Source organism: Panthera uncia (assembly GCF_023721935.1).
Source record: "Panthera uncia isolate 11264 chromosome A1 unlocalized genomic scaffold, Puncia_PCG_1.0 HiC_scaffold_16, whole genome shotgun sequence".
In the NCBI taxonomy this organism is placed as follows: Eukaryota; Metazoa; Chordata; class Mammalia; order Carnivora; family Felidae; genus Panthera; species Panthera uncia.
In genome coordinates, this window is record NW_026057576.1 from 958,136 (window position 1) to 971,987 (window position 13,852).

The 13,852-nt window shown below is 34.3% G+C and overlaps 1 protein-coding gene across 3 annotated transcripts in view; it reads left to right on the plus strand.

Moving 5' to 3' along the window:
- ZMYM2 (zinc finger MYM-type containing 2) overlaps positions 1–13,852 on the plus strand; it is a 104,322-nt gene that overhangs the window by 55,955 nt on the left and 34,515 nt on the right. For all 3 annotated transcript variants that reach the window (XM_049646704.1, XM_049646705.1, XM_049646703.1), the window contains 5 exons: positions 2,585–2,735; positions 3,443–3,558; positions 6,370–6,486; positions 8,666–8,816; positions 11,364–11,536. In XM_049646704.1, coding sequence (XP_049502661.1) covers positions 2,585–2,735; positions 3,443–3,558; positions 6,370–6,486; positions 8,666–8,816; positions 11,364–11,536 — 708 coding nt within the window. The remainder of the gene's footprint in view (positions 1–2,584; positions 2,736–3,442; positions 3,559–6,369; positions 6,487–8,665; positions 8,817–11,363; positions 11,537–13,852) is intronic.

Genomic DNA, 13,852 nt, shown 5'->3' on the forward strand with positions numbered 1-13,852 from the left:
TGTAGTCAAAGAAATGTATTAATTAACATGTAAAAGGAAAAATTAAAGGGAAGTTTTAAAATCATGTGATGATTAATTTTGGTGTGCATATGGAATTGGTTAAACTTGAAATGTAAGGCACCATTTTTCAGTGAGTATACTGAAAATGAACCAATCTGCCATAAACTCCCCATTATATTTACCTTTTACCTTACCAGTATCTCGTTTTAATTAGTTCTGCCTTAATTCTTTTACACTGAATTTATATGTAGGTTTATTTTCTCCCATGCCCGAATGAGGAATATAATAATGGTGAATTTGTTACAGTTAATTTTATTTTAAAAATCACTCAATGTATAATTTATAGGATGAATGAAACTTAAATATGATTATTTCGATTGTTTACATATAAAACAGAAAACATGGCATGAACGGATATCCTTTTTTTTGCTAATGTTCTTTCATTAAGCGAGTCCTTTTATTTTTGATGTAGTGGTGGCTGTGAAAGTGGCTGTGTTAAAATATTTTCAATATTAATGATTCTATCTTTCTGATAGTACTTTCTCATTCTCTTCAGATAAAAGTATTTGTCAGTGTGGACCAGTTGCTTAGCTCCTTGTTTACTTGACCCAATTCAACTGGTCTACTTTTTATTGGTACGTCTTAAAACTTACTAATTACTTAACCATTCTGCCAATAAAATTATTGTCAACTTGAAGGATGTTTCTAATAAGTTAAAACAAAAATCTAATCTGAGATTAGATTAGATGGTCGTACTTCATTTATATTGGTAAAAGAAATCTTTATGGGTGCTGCTACATGCAGGTCTTGTACAAACATCTACTGAGAGCTACTTGGCTTTATCTCTCTATAATCCTGTGATCTAATGGCAAGTGTCCTGATAATTTTAGTATTCCTAATTTGTACTGTGGTGCCAGATTTTAAACATTCTTTTTTTCTTTCATTGTTTTATTGATGTTTTCTTTTATCCTTTTCCCATTATAAAAATTTAAATTATCATATAGGCCTCAGGAAAATATTTTGTCATTTCAAACAAAAACCAGCATTCTCCTCTTTGTCACATTGGGAGAGTCATAATTAGATTTAATAGGTTTGCAGCTATTTTTTGTTCCTTGTTACTGTTCTTTTGCTGTTGATAAGTATTTCCTTTTGCAGTCTGTCAGATGTTGAAGAAGGAGTTGATTTCTACTTTGAAAAGTAAAACTTAGGACTTATGTTAAAGTAATATGAGACTTAAGTAAATGAGGAGTAGACAGCATTGGTTACTTTTTTACAGTACCAGAATGCATATAACATACATTCCTGGCACATAAACAGCTCTGTTTTTTTTAATACCTCTTCTGTTTGTTGCATGCTAAGAAAGTTTTTTTCTTTCTTTGATGTGGATGTTAGTTATTTGTTTTGGTTATTTTCCCTTCAACTTACTACCTTTATTTTCTAAAATCCTGTGGTGCTCATGAAATTTGTCCATGCAATTTACCCATTTTGTTATTTTTGGCCTGCTTGTTACCTTCCCCGATGTCTATTTATCAGTCATCTATCCGTGGAATATTTTAAGACCTTTTAATATCATATTGTACTGAATGCTTTGGGGTATGATGAGGAGAAATAATCTCAACACCAGGTAGAAAGGTGGATACAATTATTTTGCAACACGACACGTGATACTTGATCTAACTAGTTATGATGATTGTATAACCACTCAGAAGACAGCTCAAATACAAGTTGCACCTATCGCTTTTCCGTATGTTTGATTTCTAATGAGACTATTTGTGTTTATCATATAAACATACCAGTTCATCTGAATTGTATTTTTGTAAGACTCTATATTTCAGTAATACTGCTTTTGTCTAGTAATTTTCAACGTGTACCTCCTTTAGTCTTACCATCATATATTTTACCTTGTGGCTTTGAATTAGTGTTGGCAAATATTCGCTCTTGCCAGAAGGATTGACTATTCTTATCTGTGGACTAATTATTAGCTTTAGTTAATAGCCCAAAATCAGGTTGAATGACTTTGTTTTAGTTAAAAAAAAATTTAAATACGGTGTTTTATTGTGGTTGAACGAGGTTTTAAATGTAGACTACAAAGGTATGGTTAATTGGTTTTAAGAGAAGTTCCGTAAGTTTTTGGGACAGCAGCACAGCTCAGTGCAAAAAGTATTTAACATCAGACTTTGCTCTGAAGGACCGTAGTCATTTGATTATTAAGGCTTACATTTTATAGACACATTTAATTTCTTCTGTCAGATGACAAAGAAGTGTGTCATGGTCAGCAGAAAACACTGTGTCTTTGTTATTTTCAGTTTTTACTTAAGGATATATAGGGATTCTGTTAAACTAATTAATAGGGGAAAAAATCCAGTTTTTGAAAGAGACTTAGCTGAGATCATTACTGTTGTTTGAACCTAATTTAGATGCATTGCAGTTAACAGTTTGCATCCAGATGAAGATTTCTGACCCACTAAACCTGATTAGAGATTAACAGAATTATTTTGCAGAGAGAAAAGGTGTACTGAAAAATAGAATTTTTTTCTAATTAAATTGTGATTTTCTTAATTTTCTTTTTTGTTTCAAATTTTAGAAATATGGAAAACTGACCACTTGTACTGGTTGCCGAACACAGTGCAGGTTTTTTGATATGACTCAATGTATAGGTCCTAATGGATATATGGAGCCATATTGTTCAACTGCTTGCATGAACAGTCACAAGACAAAATATGCAAAATCACAAAGTAAGTTTCAGGTATTTGGAAAGTTAAAAGACTTTAATAACATGACTAATTTCTTAACTGCACTTTCCCTTTAACTCTGTTTTTATACTTGTTTTTAACTGCATAAACTATTTTTATTCATCACATTAAACTTTCTTACCGCAGACTTCTTAAAAATTTTTTTTAATATTTATTTTTGAGAGAGAGACAGAGTGTGACCAGGGGAGGGGCAGAGAGAGGGAGACACAGACTCTTAAGCAGGCTCCAAGCTCTGAGCTGTCAGCACAGAGCCCACATCGGGGCTCGAATTCACGCACTGCGAGAACATGACCTGAGCCGAAGTCGGATGCTTAACTGACTGAGCCACCCACGTGCTCCCACTGCAGACTTTTTTAGTGCTTTTTAACCATATTCCATATATCTTTCATTTTCTTTAATTTTAAGTGGTTGGTGAAGTTCTGTCCATGGCTGCATTCTTAGCAAAATTGTTTTTCCCTCAGAGATTAAAACTGAGATTGTTTCATATATCCATGTTTGTTTTACAGATATGATATTGGACTCTTTGTAACAGTATATTTTAAGGTGGACATAATCTTGGAAATTTATTTTAATAAAAGAATAGTTTACAGAAGGTTCCATTAAAAATTACTCTCAGAGGTCAAGTAGGATTTGTTTTTAGGCTTTTATTACTTTATAAAGAACTCAGATATGTACTTTTTCTCTCCTAGGTTTGGGAATTATTTGCCATTTTTGTAAGCGAAACTCCTTACCTCAATATCAAGCCACAATGCCTGATGGGAAACTGTATAACTTCTGCAATTCCAGTTGTGTGGCTAAATTTCAGGTTTGTTATTTATTTTGGATCTTTCCCACCCCCAACAAAATACACACGGGAAATAAACAGTGTAATATGCTTCATCTTTATTTAATATGTTAACTTGCGTGTTGTTTGTTGAGGGCCAGACTGCAGGCGGAGGTCATAGAGTCACGGTAATAGACATGGCTGCAGATGCTTACCGTGTGGCATGGAGACTCTGATGACTTTTCAGTTGTTATTTATATAACAGACTTGAAGGAAAATAAGTTTTAGTATAATGGAGCTCGATGCCTGATGTGTACTATTTTCTTAGTGGTTTCAATAACATGTGGCTCTGAAGGAGACTTCTGTTTTATGATAAAACATAAAACTATGACAAAACTATGACCAACATGAACAAAACATACGACAACTATTTGTCCGAAATATGCCAGTTAAAAAGGGGATTGGACTTGTTACAGTGGGCCCTAATTTAATACAAAATCAGTTTAGGGAGACCTTTTTCATTTTTGTAAAGGTAAAGAACTTTCTGGCATACTTCTTCAAAGTTGGGGTTATGGATGGCTTCAGAAGATGTATTACTGGAAGTGTTCGGACTTAAACTGACCACTGGGAGGGAATAGTTGAAAATGGGATTCAGCCTTAGTTAAGTGGCATGAGTAGGTTTACTTATGTGAAAAATTCAAAATACTTTTGAAATACTTGTGAATACTTGAAATATGTATGAAATACCTATGTGAAAAATTCAAAGATTCAATCCAGTACATAAAGTGATGCTTCATGATAGTGAATCTTCCAGCATTTCCACAGTGTTGTAGGTACTGTATTCTGCATTATATAGCCTGAAAATGTAGTCTCTTAAATATGTGACAGTAGTTGTAACCGTTATTTTCATTTAAATTCAGGTGGTTTTTAACTCAACCAGGCACATGTTGTTTTTGTTAATAGTTATATCCTCCACTGAGTTAAGTTAATAAGCCATATTCATAACTAAACTTTTATTTTGGAAGCTGGGATCGTGGCAATTGAGAAATCCTTTAGAGTGGTAAAATACTGCTTCTGACTTGGCTTTTCCAAAACTAGAAATTAAGGAATAAGGAAGGATTAATTAGATGAGAGAATGACAGAGTCTTTGACATGCTGCTTCTCAGACTTCACCTTTCTGTTTTACTTTTTGATGTTTGAAATGTTAATGGAAAATGTTTTTTAAAATATGTTTTCACTACTTTTTTCATTTAACTGAAACTTGTATTGCCCATGATTTGATGAGACCACTCGTGTATGTACATTGTATGCGCATTGTATCTTGTAAATACTTAATGTAGATTCTTATAGCCAGATAAGCCTGTAAGCAGCCTCCTCAATATAACCGCGTAAAAGTAATACAAAGTTGACAAATAGACAAGCAGCATTTTTTTCCTTTCTCTGTATCTTAAAGCAAACCATAGATTTTGAGCTTTATGTCTTTATTAGATGTTTTTCCATTTCAAAATAAGGTAATAGGATAGTATTTCATTTGTTTTGAAAGAATACTTAACTTTAATGGACTTGCAGTTTTTTTGAAGTGAAGTGTAAGAACACTAGCTGGTTTTTATTTAAAAAATGTATTCACCTGATGGTTACTGTCTTAAATCTGCATGTTTTGTTTTTTCACAAATCTTGATTGTGTTGTATGTTGTATGCAGAAGTTTTAAGAAATGTTTAAAAAACATCTTTTTTTAGATGTTTACTTATTTATTTTGAGAGAGTGCACACGCGTGCGTGCGAGCAGGGAAGAGACAGAGAGAGAGGGTGAGAGAGAGAATCCCAAGCCTGTCATGGGGCTTGATTTCACAAACTGAGATCATGACATGAGCCGAAACCAAGAGTCAGATGCTAAACCTAGTCACCCAAACGCCCCAAACTTTTTTTAAATAAATTTTTTTTCCTCTCCTAACTGCCACCCTGAAAAAAATTTAATATATTCTGAAGATTATATATGCCATGTAATATGTTAGAGAATGAAGATTACAGCATACTCACCACTCACGTTAGAAACTCGAACAAAACTTTTAAAACCCATCTATGCTTATATCTTTTCCTATTCTGTAAGTTGTTTGAACTTTTAAAAATGCCATAAAATGAAGACTATTGTTATCAATACCAGTCTGTTCATCTTTCACCCCTGCCTAACTTTGTAAAAGAAATGACCAATTTAAAAAAGTATTATAGGCTGTTTTCCCTGATGGAATTGGAATAAAAATGATAGCAATATTGCATGTGGGACAAATTACTACTTAAACTAGGAGCTAGGCTTTTTTAAAGATTTAATTACTAGTTCAGAACTTGGTGAACTTAACTCTTATTTGCTTACATTTTCTTAAAGAGAAAAAAATCATACTTGAACTGTATGGTATTTTGTCCTTTTTCATATTATTTTAAATAAGTACTAGTGATCCTGTAGTAAAAGAATTTCAGTTTCATAAAACTTAACTGTACTAGTGTAGTTTTTATTTATTTGGTTATAATGTTTTATTTTTGAGAGAGAGAACACGAGTGGGGGAGGGACAGAGGATCTGAAGCGGGCTTTGCACTGACAGCAGAGAGCCTGATGGGGAGCTTGAACTCATGAACTGTGAGCTCATGACCTGAGCTGAAGTCGATGCTCAACCTACTCAGCCTCCCAGGTGCCTCACTAGTGTCATTTTTAAAGACAAAATTGAGAAATGTAATTTTATGTGTTGAGGAAATATTTAAGCAAAATACTGTTTTCTGGACATAGTCAATATTTGACAGTAGTTACAAATAAAAATTCTAAAATCTGTGTCAGGCTCAGAATGTTTTTATTCTTTGTTTTAGGCTCTAAGTATGCAGTCATCTTCCAATGGCCAGTTTGTAGCTCCAAGTGATATTCAGTTGAAATGCAACTATTGCAAAAATTCCTTTTGTTCAAAGCCAGAAATCCTGGAATGGGAGGTAAGTTCAATTTTGTTATGTATATTATCTTGCTTAAATGAGAGTATAGTAAACTAATAATGGTGTTTCAATTTGAGGATCTATTTCTTAGTGTGTAGGGATTGTTCAGAATTTGTGATGATTGAATTATTTACTTTCTTATGGGAATAGCATCGACAAAGGACATGTTTATTTTTAGGTCAAACAAAAATTATTGAAGTCATATTCATATATTGACATTATGTTTGTGATCGTGTATGGAATGTTACTCTGTTGAGCTACATATCTGGAACATCTGTTTGTACCGTGTTTTTTCATTTTTACTCTCATCCTTATAAGTATTGTCTTTGTAATATCTTGTATTGCCTGCTACCTGTATAAATTAAAATTTGTTAGTCACTTAACATATTGTCATTTAACATTTTATAATTGTCTTAATAAAAGAATCCTAATATAAATTTATTTTATTTTCCCTTCTCATCACTCTTGCTTTCACCAGTTTGACATATATTTTTGCCATTAGTAAAGTCCTATCGTTATTGTTTATTTAAATAAGGGAACAGTGATGGATGGATGGATGGATGGATGGATGGATGGATGGATGTGTGGGTGGGTGGGTGGACGGAAGGATTAACAGACAGGTGGACCTGGCTGAACATTGCTTTCTTGATCAGTGTTCACCCTTGGCCATTCTTTCTTTTCTCCTTTTTTGATGGCATGGAATATGTAATAAAATGGTGTTTAAGACATTAGTATTAACAATAAATTGCTCTTGAACCAAAATTTGTTAGTGGCTATTGGCAGTCACTCAGTATCTGAGTCTTAGGAGAAAGCGTAACCAGAACGTGACTACATGATTACTAAAGTATTCTGGGAATCTGAAATTTCATTGTTTTAAATTTAGTCCCTAGAAAATTGTTTAGTTTGTTATTTTGTTTGGTGCTTTCTCAAGAGCACTTAAACCAATTCTTGGAGACTGTTGTTGGCACCCAGTGATGATTTTTAGTGACTGTAACTCTCTCTAAATCATAACAGGAAAAATGTTGAAGGCCTAGTAAGAATAAAGGAATGGTGGGGAATGAGGAAAGAAATCCATAAGCAAGCACATGGAATAATATCATATAGGGAATAAAGATCCTGCCTAAACTGAATTTTGATCATACTAGATGAAATGGAGGTCCTTTCTGTCGATCTCCATGTTAGAACTACCTGGCTTTTGTAGTCTTGGTGTTGATTTTATTTACATGAAGGTAAAGTATTAGGAGGAGTTAATAAACATTGTCTATCAAACTGAATTAGAGTTGAGCCATTCCCTCAGGTGATTGAGAATTCAGAGGCTTTGTTCTTCTCATTCCATGGTTGGCAGTTGTGGTTTCTTTGTTGCTGTTTTTCCTCTTATAAGTTATATGTCCATGATGGGGCAATTTTCCACTGATGATTGCCTTACTACTTGAGTTGCTTCCTAGACTCTTTCACCTTCCTTATCTTGGTCTTCAGCTGTCTTTGCCAAGCGTTAGGTAGATAGATTAGACCTAGTCTGTATCCTTCATTATAACAAAGGGGAAAAGGTGCTGCCCTGTAAATTTTAACTTGATTGTGTTTGGCTGCATATTTGGAGAGTGTAGCTCTGGCTTTATAGGTTTGGGGCCAGGAGAAGTAACTAATAATACTAACCTAGCTCCATTCAAGGGAACCAACTGAGTCTCAAGTTTAGCAGCATACTTACGATGGCCCCAAATGAATACTCTATCCATCATAGGTCTGTGATAGGAATGTGATTGAGTCTGCTTGGCTGTACCTATGAAGAATATTTCTTTTTGAGTGAAACTGGTGTTAATGTCATATTTCTCATCTTTTCTTAGTTTACCCATGTTTTATCTTTCATTGTTTTCTACCCATTAATCCAGTTCCCTTAGCAACACCAGACTGCCATCTTGTTTTAGTGGTACCTTTACTATTTTACTGAGTAATTTTGGGGTAGTTAATGGTATTGAAGTTTGTGGAATTATGTCTAAATATAGCAGTGAATTAGTTAAATTAGCTGTCTGTGGCCTATTGAAAATGTATCCCCAGAGATTATCAATCACATTAACTAGGTAAATGATTTAAGTTTATTTCTGTAAAAGTGGCTTGTTTATTTCTTAAACTTGTTCTTGAGGTGGTTGTCATATACTTACCAAGGTTCCCATTGTGCATTTAGAACAAAGTGCATCAATTCTGCAGCAAAACTTGTTCAGATGACTATAAGAAGTTGCATTGCATAGTTACATATTGCGAATACTGTCAAGAGGAGAAGACTCTTCATGAAACAGTAAATTTCTCTGGCGTTAAGAGACCTTTCTGTAGTGAAGGCAAGTGTATATACAGTGTTGTTCATAACTTTTATTAATATTTAATGTTAATTTTGTGCCAAAATATTCTCAAATATATTAACTACATATGTCCAGGGTAGCTGTGCAATTTTAGTGTAGCTGAACAAAAAAATTGAATTTGATTTTCTGCTGACTTGTTTTGTTATTTTTATTTGTAGACCTCTGGGCCTCAAGGTGTTTTATCTCTAAAAATTTGATAACCTTTTTTCCATTAAAAGGAAGTCTTGAAAATAAAAACATTATCATATGTCAAATCTAAGCATAGAAAATGTGATCTGAAAGTTGATTTTCCAAGTGGAATAGAATTATTTTCCTTTGGGTTCATTTCCCTGCCCAGCTTACTGCCTAGCCTACAGAGATTTTCTGTATACCAGAAAGAAAATCATATGTGGCATTAATTACTACAGTGGAAAAATACTTTTAGGTTTTAAACAGGCAAACACTGGCTCTTACTATTGTATATTCAAGAATTCTTTTTCTTCTCATTTGCACCTTTGCTGCTCTGGTGCCAGGCAGCTGATTATAGAAATGAACTGCTGTTCTTGATTCTGATTGTCCAGAGATAGGAACCAGGATTGTAACTATGGATTTGGGGCTCTTGGTTATTATTACTTCCCCCCCCCCCCCCCCCAAGTGACACATTCTTGCTCTACGCTGGCTTTCACTTTCTATTCTTTCTTTGGTCCTAGGCACTGAACTCTCGCAGCTGTTCTATCTGCTGTCCTCATCTGTGTTTCCTAGTTAGATTCCATTCCTCCCCCCGGATCCATGTTTTGCATGGTTTTCTACTGTTAGGGGCAAGAAAAAAGGTTGGAGAGTCCTCTAAGTGCCAGCAGTAGTGAATGACCAAAAGCCCAGAAGATTATCTGTCCATTCAGTTAGTGTCTTCATCTAATATGTTATACATTTCACATAATAAGATTATGTATAAAAGAGGGTATTGCTTATAAAACAAGGCATTCCTGTTTTTATAGGTTTAATTGAGTACATTTCACCTGGAATGAGAAAGGTAAACATGTTTACTGTTAAGATCACAGCTGTGATGAAAAGTGACATAATGTTTCACTGAAAAGATTGATTCTTTATTTTGCTCATTATACCTGAATTTGTATGCATTGACAATCTTTAGTGATTCATTAAGTCTGAACATACTGGTGTTGATGGCTAATATACCCATACGTGATCTTGTATCCTTTAGATAATGTAGATTTTACTAAAATGAATAGACAATAGCAGCGGATAGAGAATTGACATTAAAGAGAATTTTCAATTAGAGGGACTTCTATCTTTAGGCAATAAAAGTTTCAAAAGAATGTGTGTCTTTTTCCTGTTCAGTAATCTATTTTGTGCTTTCTCTGACTACACCTAGTTCTCTGCTGGAACTTGGCAGAAATAACAAAACATGTAATACCTGATACTACCATCAAAATCTAATTAGAAAGATAAAGCTTTAATAAGGTAAAATATTAAAAAGACTTAAATTTCAGGATAACAGAAAAGAAGTCATAGGACAGTACATAAATAATTGCCAAATAAAGTAATAGAAAAACAATTAACAGTTTGAGTTCACAGATAAGAAGGGTCACTTAAAACTAGGTTAGAGTACAGAGTTTGTGGAGAAGGCGTAATTTGAGCTCCTTATTAATGGATGGGTAGGATTTCAGTAGATTTGAGTGCATGGTCATTCTTATGTGGCACAGCATGAGTAAAAGTATGGAAACTTTTTTAGTTCTTTTTTTTTTAAGTGTATTTTTGAGAGAGAGAGAGAGTATGAGTGGGGGAGAGGCAGAGAGGGAGAGGGAGGAGAATCCCAAGTAGGCTCTACATTGCCAGCATAGAGCCTGATGCAGGGCTTGACCCACGAACCATGAGATCATGACCTGAGCTGAAATTAAGAGTCAGACACTTGACCGACTGAGCCATCCAGGCGCCCCAAAACTTTAACAGAGATATTATAGAGATTAAGGCTGAAATGTGAAAACACTTAAACTGCTGCATTCATATAATAGACAAAGGAAATACTTATTAATAATAAGAATAACAACGTTTTCTCTAAACAAGTCTATATACCAGTTTTCCTTTTCTGAAGGTCCTTGTAGGTTGACAGAAAGGTAAGGCTAGAAATTTTGGCTAAAATGCCTACTTAGCTGAGTATATCTTTATGTTTACTCAGTGCTTCTCAACAGTCTACATTGTTTCATTTCTCTAATGCCTATTTGTGGTGTGTTTACTGTATGATACTTCTATTTAAATAGAGCAAACAAAATAGTTATGAGGCATTGCTAGATTTGAAAGTCTTAGAACATTAATTATTTGAATTCACATGAGATCTAATAAAGTATTCCATATTCTGTTTCAATATTTACAGGTTGTTGATCATACTAGATTTCAGTTTTGGTCAGGAGAAAAGAGGACTTTATATGCAAACTTATAGACTCTTCTATAAAGCTAATGAACAATTTGACCTCTAAGTAGTTTCTTAATGTGTTTTTGTTTGTTTGAATATGAAAACCTTGTGTTTTTCAGGCTGCAAACTATTGTATAAACAAGATTTTGCACGACGTTTAGGACTGAGATGTGTTACTTGCAACTATTGCTCTCAGCTGTGTAAGAAGGGAGCGACTAAAGAACTTGATGGTGTCGTGAGAGATTTCTGTAGTGAAGACTGCTGTAAGAAATTTCAGGATTGGTACTACAAGGCAAGTAACTAAAATTTTTTATTACAGCAGCTGCTTTAACCAATCTTTGATAAGACATTACAGTTATTATCATTACACTTATGGTAGCTTATGTATTTAAAAAATGTGCGCACATTAAGCTTAGCCCAGATTATGGAATTCATTAAAATTTTTATCATTTCAGTTTTTCTTTATAACTTGAATAGCATTTTTACTTGTTTTATAACTTAGCTATTCCCCAAAACTAGGATATAGCTTTGTTTTCAGCAAAACAGAATCTTTGTTTTCATTTTAAACTATATTGCTTAAACAAAATAGATTATTTCTTTAAAATTTGTTGGGTCTTTATTTCACCAAATAGAAACTTTTTTTTTTTTTTTTTTAAGTTTTATTTATTTTTGGGACAGAGAGAGACAGAGCATGAATGGGGGAGGGGCAGAGAGAGAAGGAGACACAGAGTCTGAAACAGGCTCCAGGCTCCAAGCTGTCAGCACAGAGCCCGACGCGGGGCTCGAACTCACGGACCGCGAGATCATGACCTGAGCCGAAGTCAGCCGCTCAACAGACTGAGCCACCCAGGCGCCCCGAAACTTTTTTTTTTTTTAATGTTTGTTTATTTTTGAGAGAGAGAGGGGGGGGGGGGCGGGGAGGGGTGGGGACAGAGGATCTGAAGCAGGCTCTGTGCTGTCAGCAGACAGCCTGATGTGGGGCTTGAACTCACAAACCGTGATATCATGAGATGAGCCGAAGTCAGACACTTAACCAACTGAGCCGCCCAGGCACCCCACAAATAGAAGTATTTTTGATGAACATGATCAGTGTTGAACAGTAGCAGGTAATTGTTTTAGGCACTTATGATGTGTTTTGAAACACTTTGTTCTTTTTTACCTTTTAAATTGTCAAATTGAAAAGACACTATATGAATAGAGACCAAAAATATTTAATTTGAAACTGTGAATAAATGTGTGTGTGTGTGTGTCTGTCTGTCTTATTAAAATCTACTTCTAGAAGAGTGAAGATAAGTCACTTGTCCACTGTATTTTTTTCTATATAAGAAAAATGAGTGTATACTTGAGCTTTGTTTAGTCAGATATTACCCAAGAAAACGTTATTAGTTCATATGTCCGTAACAAGGAAAACCATGTCAATGTTAAAACTTCATTATAGTTGCACTTCTAAAGCATGTGAAGACAGACATCATCATAACTTCAAAACTGAAATATTGCTAAAAGAAATAAAGAGTAAAATGGCTGAAACATATAGAATATTATTTAGTTCACTTAGTGCAAGTGATTATCGTTAAATGATACTATTTAGGAGAATTCTTGGTGTAGTTCTTGAATGTCTACAGCTCAACATATTAAGTAACATTTTTTAAATAAAAAGAAGATACTTTCCAAGTTGTAAGAGGTTGTGGAGGCTAAGAGTTTTGGTGCACTTCATTATTTTACTGTTGCTTCTGACTAATTTAAGTCTTACAGTTAAGGTTCAAATTTTAGAAACACACAGGACAGGGGCGCAAGGGTGGCTCAGTAAGTTGAGTGTCCGACTTCGGCTCAGGTCATGATCTCTGGGTTCGTGAGCTTGAGCCCTGCATCGGGCTCTGTGCTGACAGCTCAGAGCCTGGATTCTGCTTCGGATTCTGTGTGTCCCTCTCTCTTTGCCCTCCCCTGCTTATGCTCTCTCGCTCTCTCTCTCTCACTCTCGTTCTCAAAAATAAACAAACATTTTTTAAACATTAAAAAAAAAAAAGAAACATACAGGACAAACATACTAACACCCTCTAACATGCATTTCTTTTAGTTTAAACCAACCTCTTATTTTGTTATAGACAGTGGCAATTTTGAGAACAATCGCTCATAATGTTACTTTAGTACCTTTATTTTTTTTATTTTATTTTTTTTTTTACTTTAGTACCTTTAAAACCTCAATTTTAGTTTAGCACACGGGAACACTGTCCACTGTTTAGGAGGTTTTATTTTTGAAAATTCGTTTTGGGTAACCTCAAAACAGTGAAGTGGCTACAGATGGGAGAATTCCATTTTATTCTTACGGTTACCTTTTTGATAATTTATTTTATAGTTTGAGAGGCAAGGTTGTTACCGTGTGATAATGATGATTTCTCTGTTATTCCACTATATAAATTTCTGCTTAATTGTGAATCCAAACCTTTAATTAAAAAAAAATTTTTTTTTTGGAGGATTTTGTTTTTTGTTCAAAGGACACTGAAAGTATTTCTCTGTTTGGCTTCTTTGAATGAATTCTTGTTTTCCTTTTATATTAAAATAGAGAAATCTTTTGGTGGGTTCTCTCCCCCCCACCCCCCCTTTTTTTTGG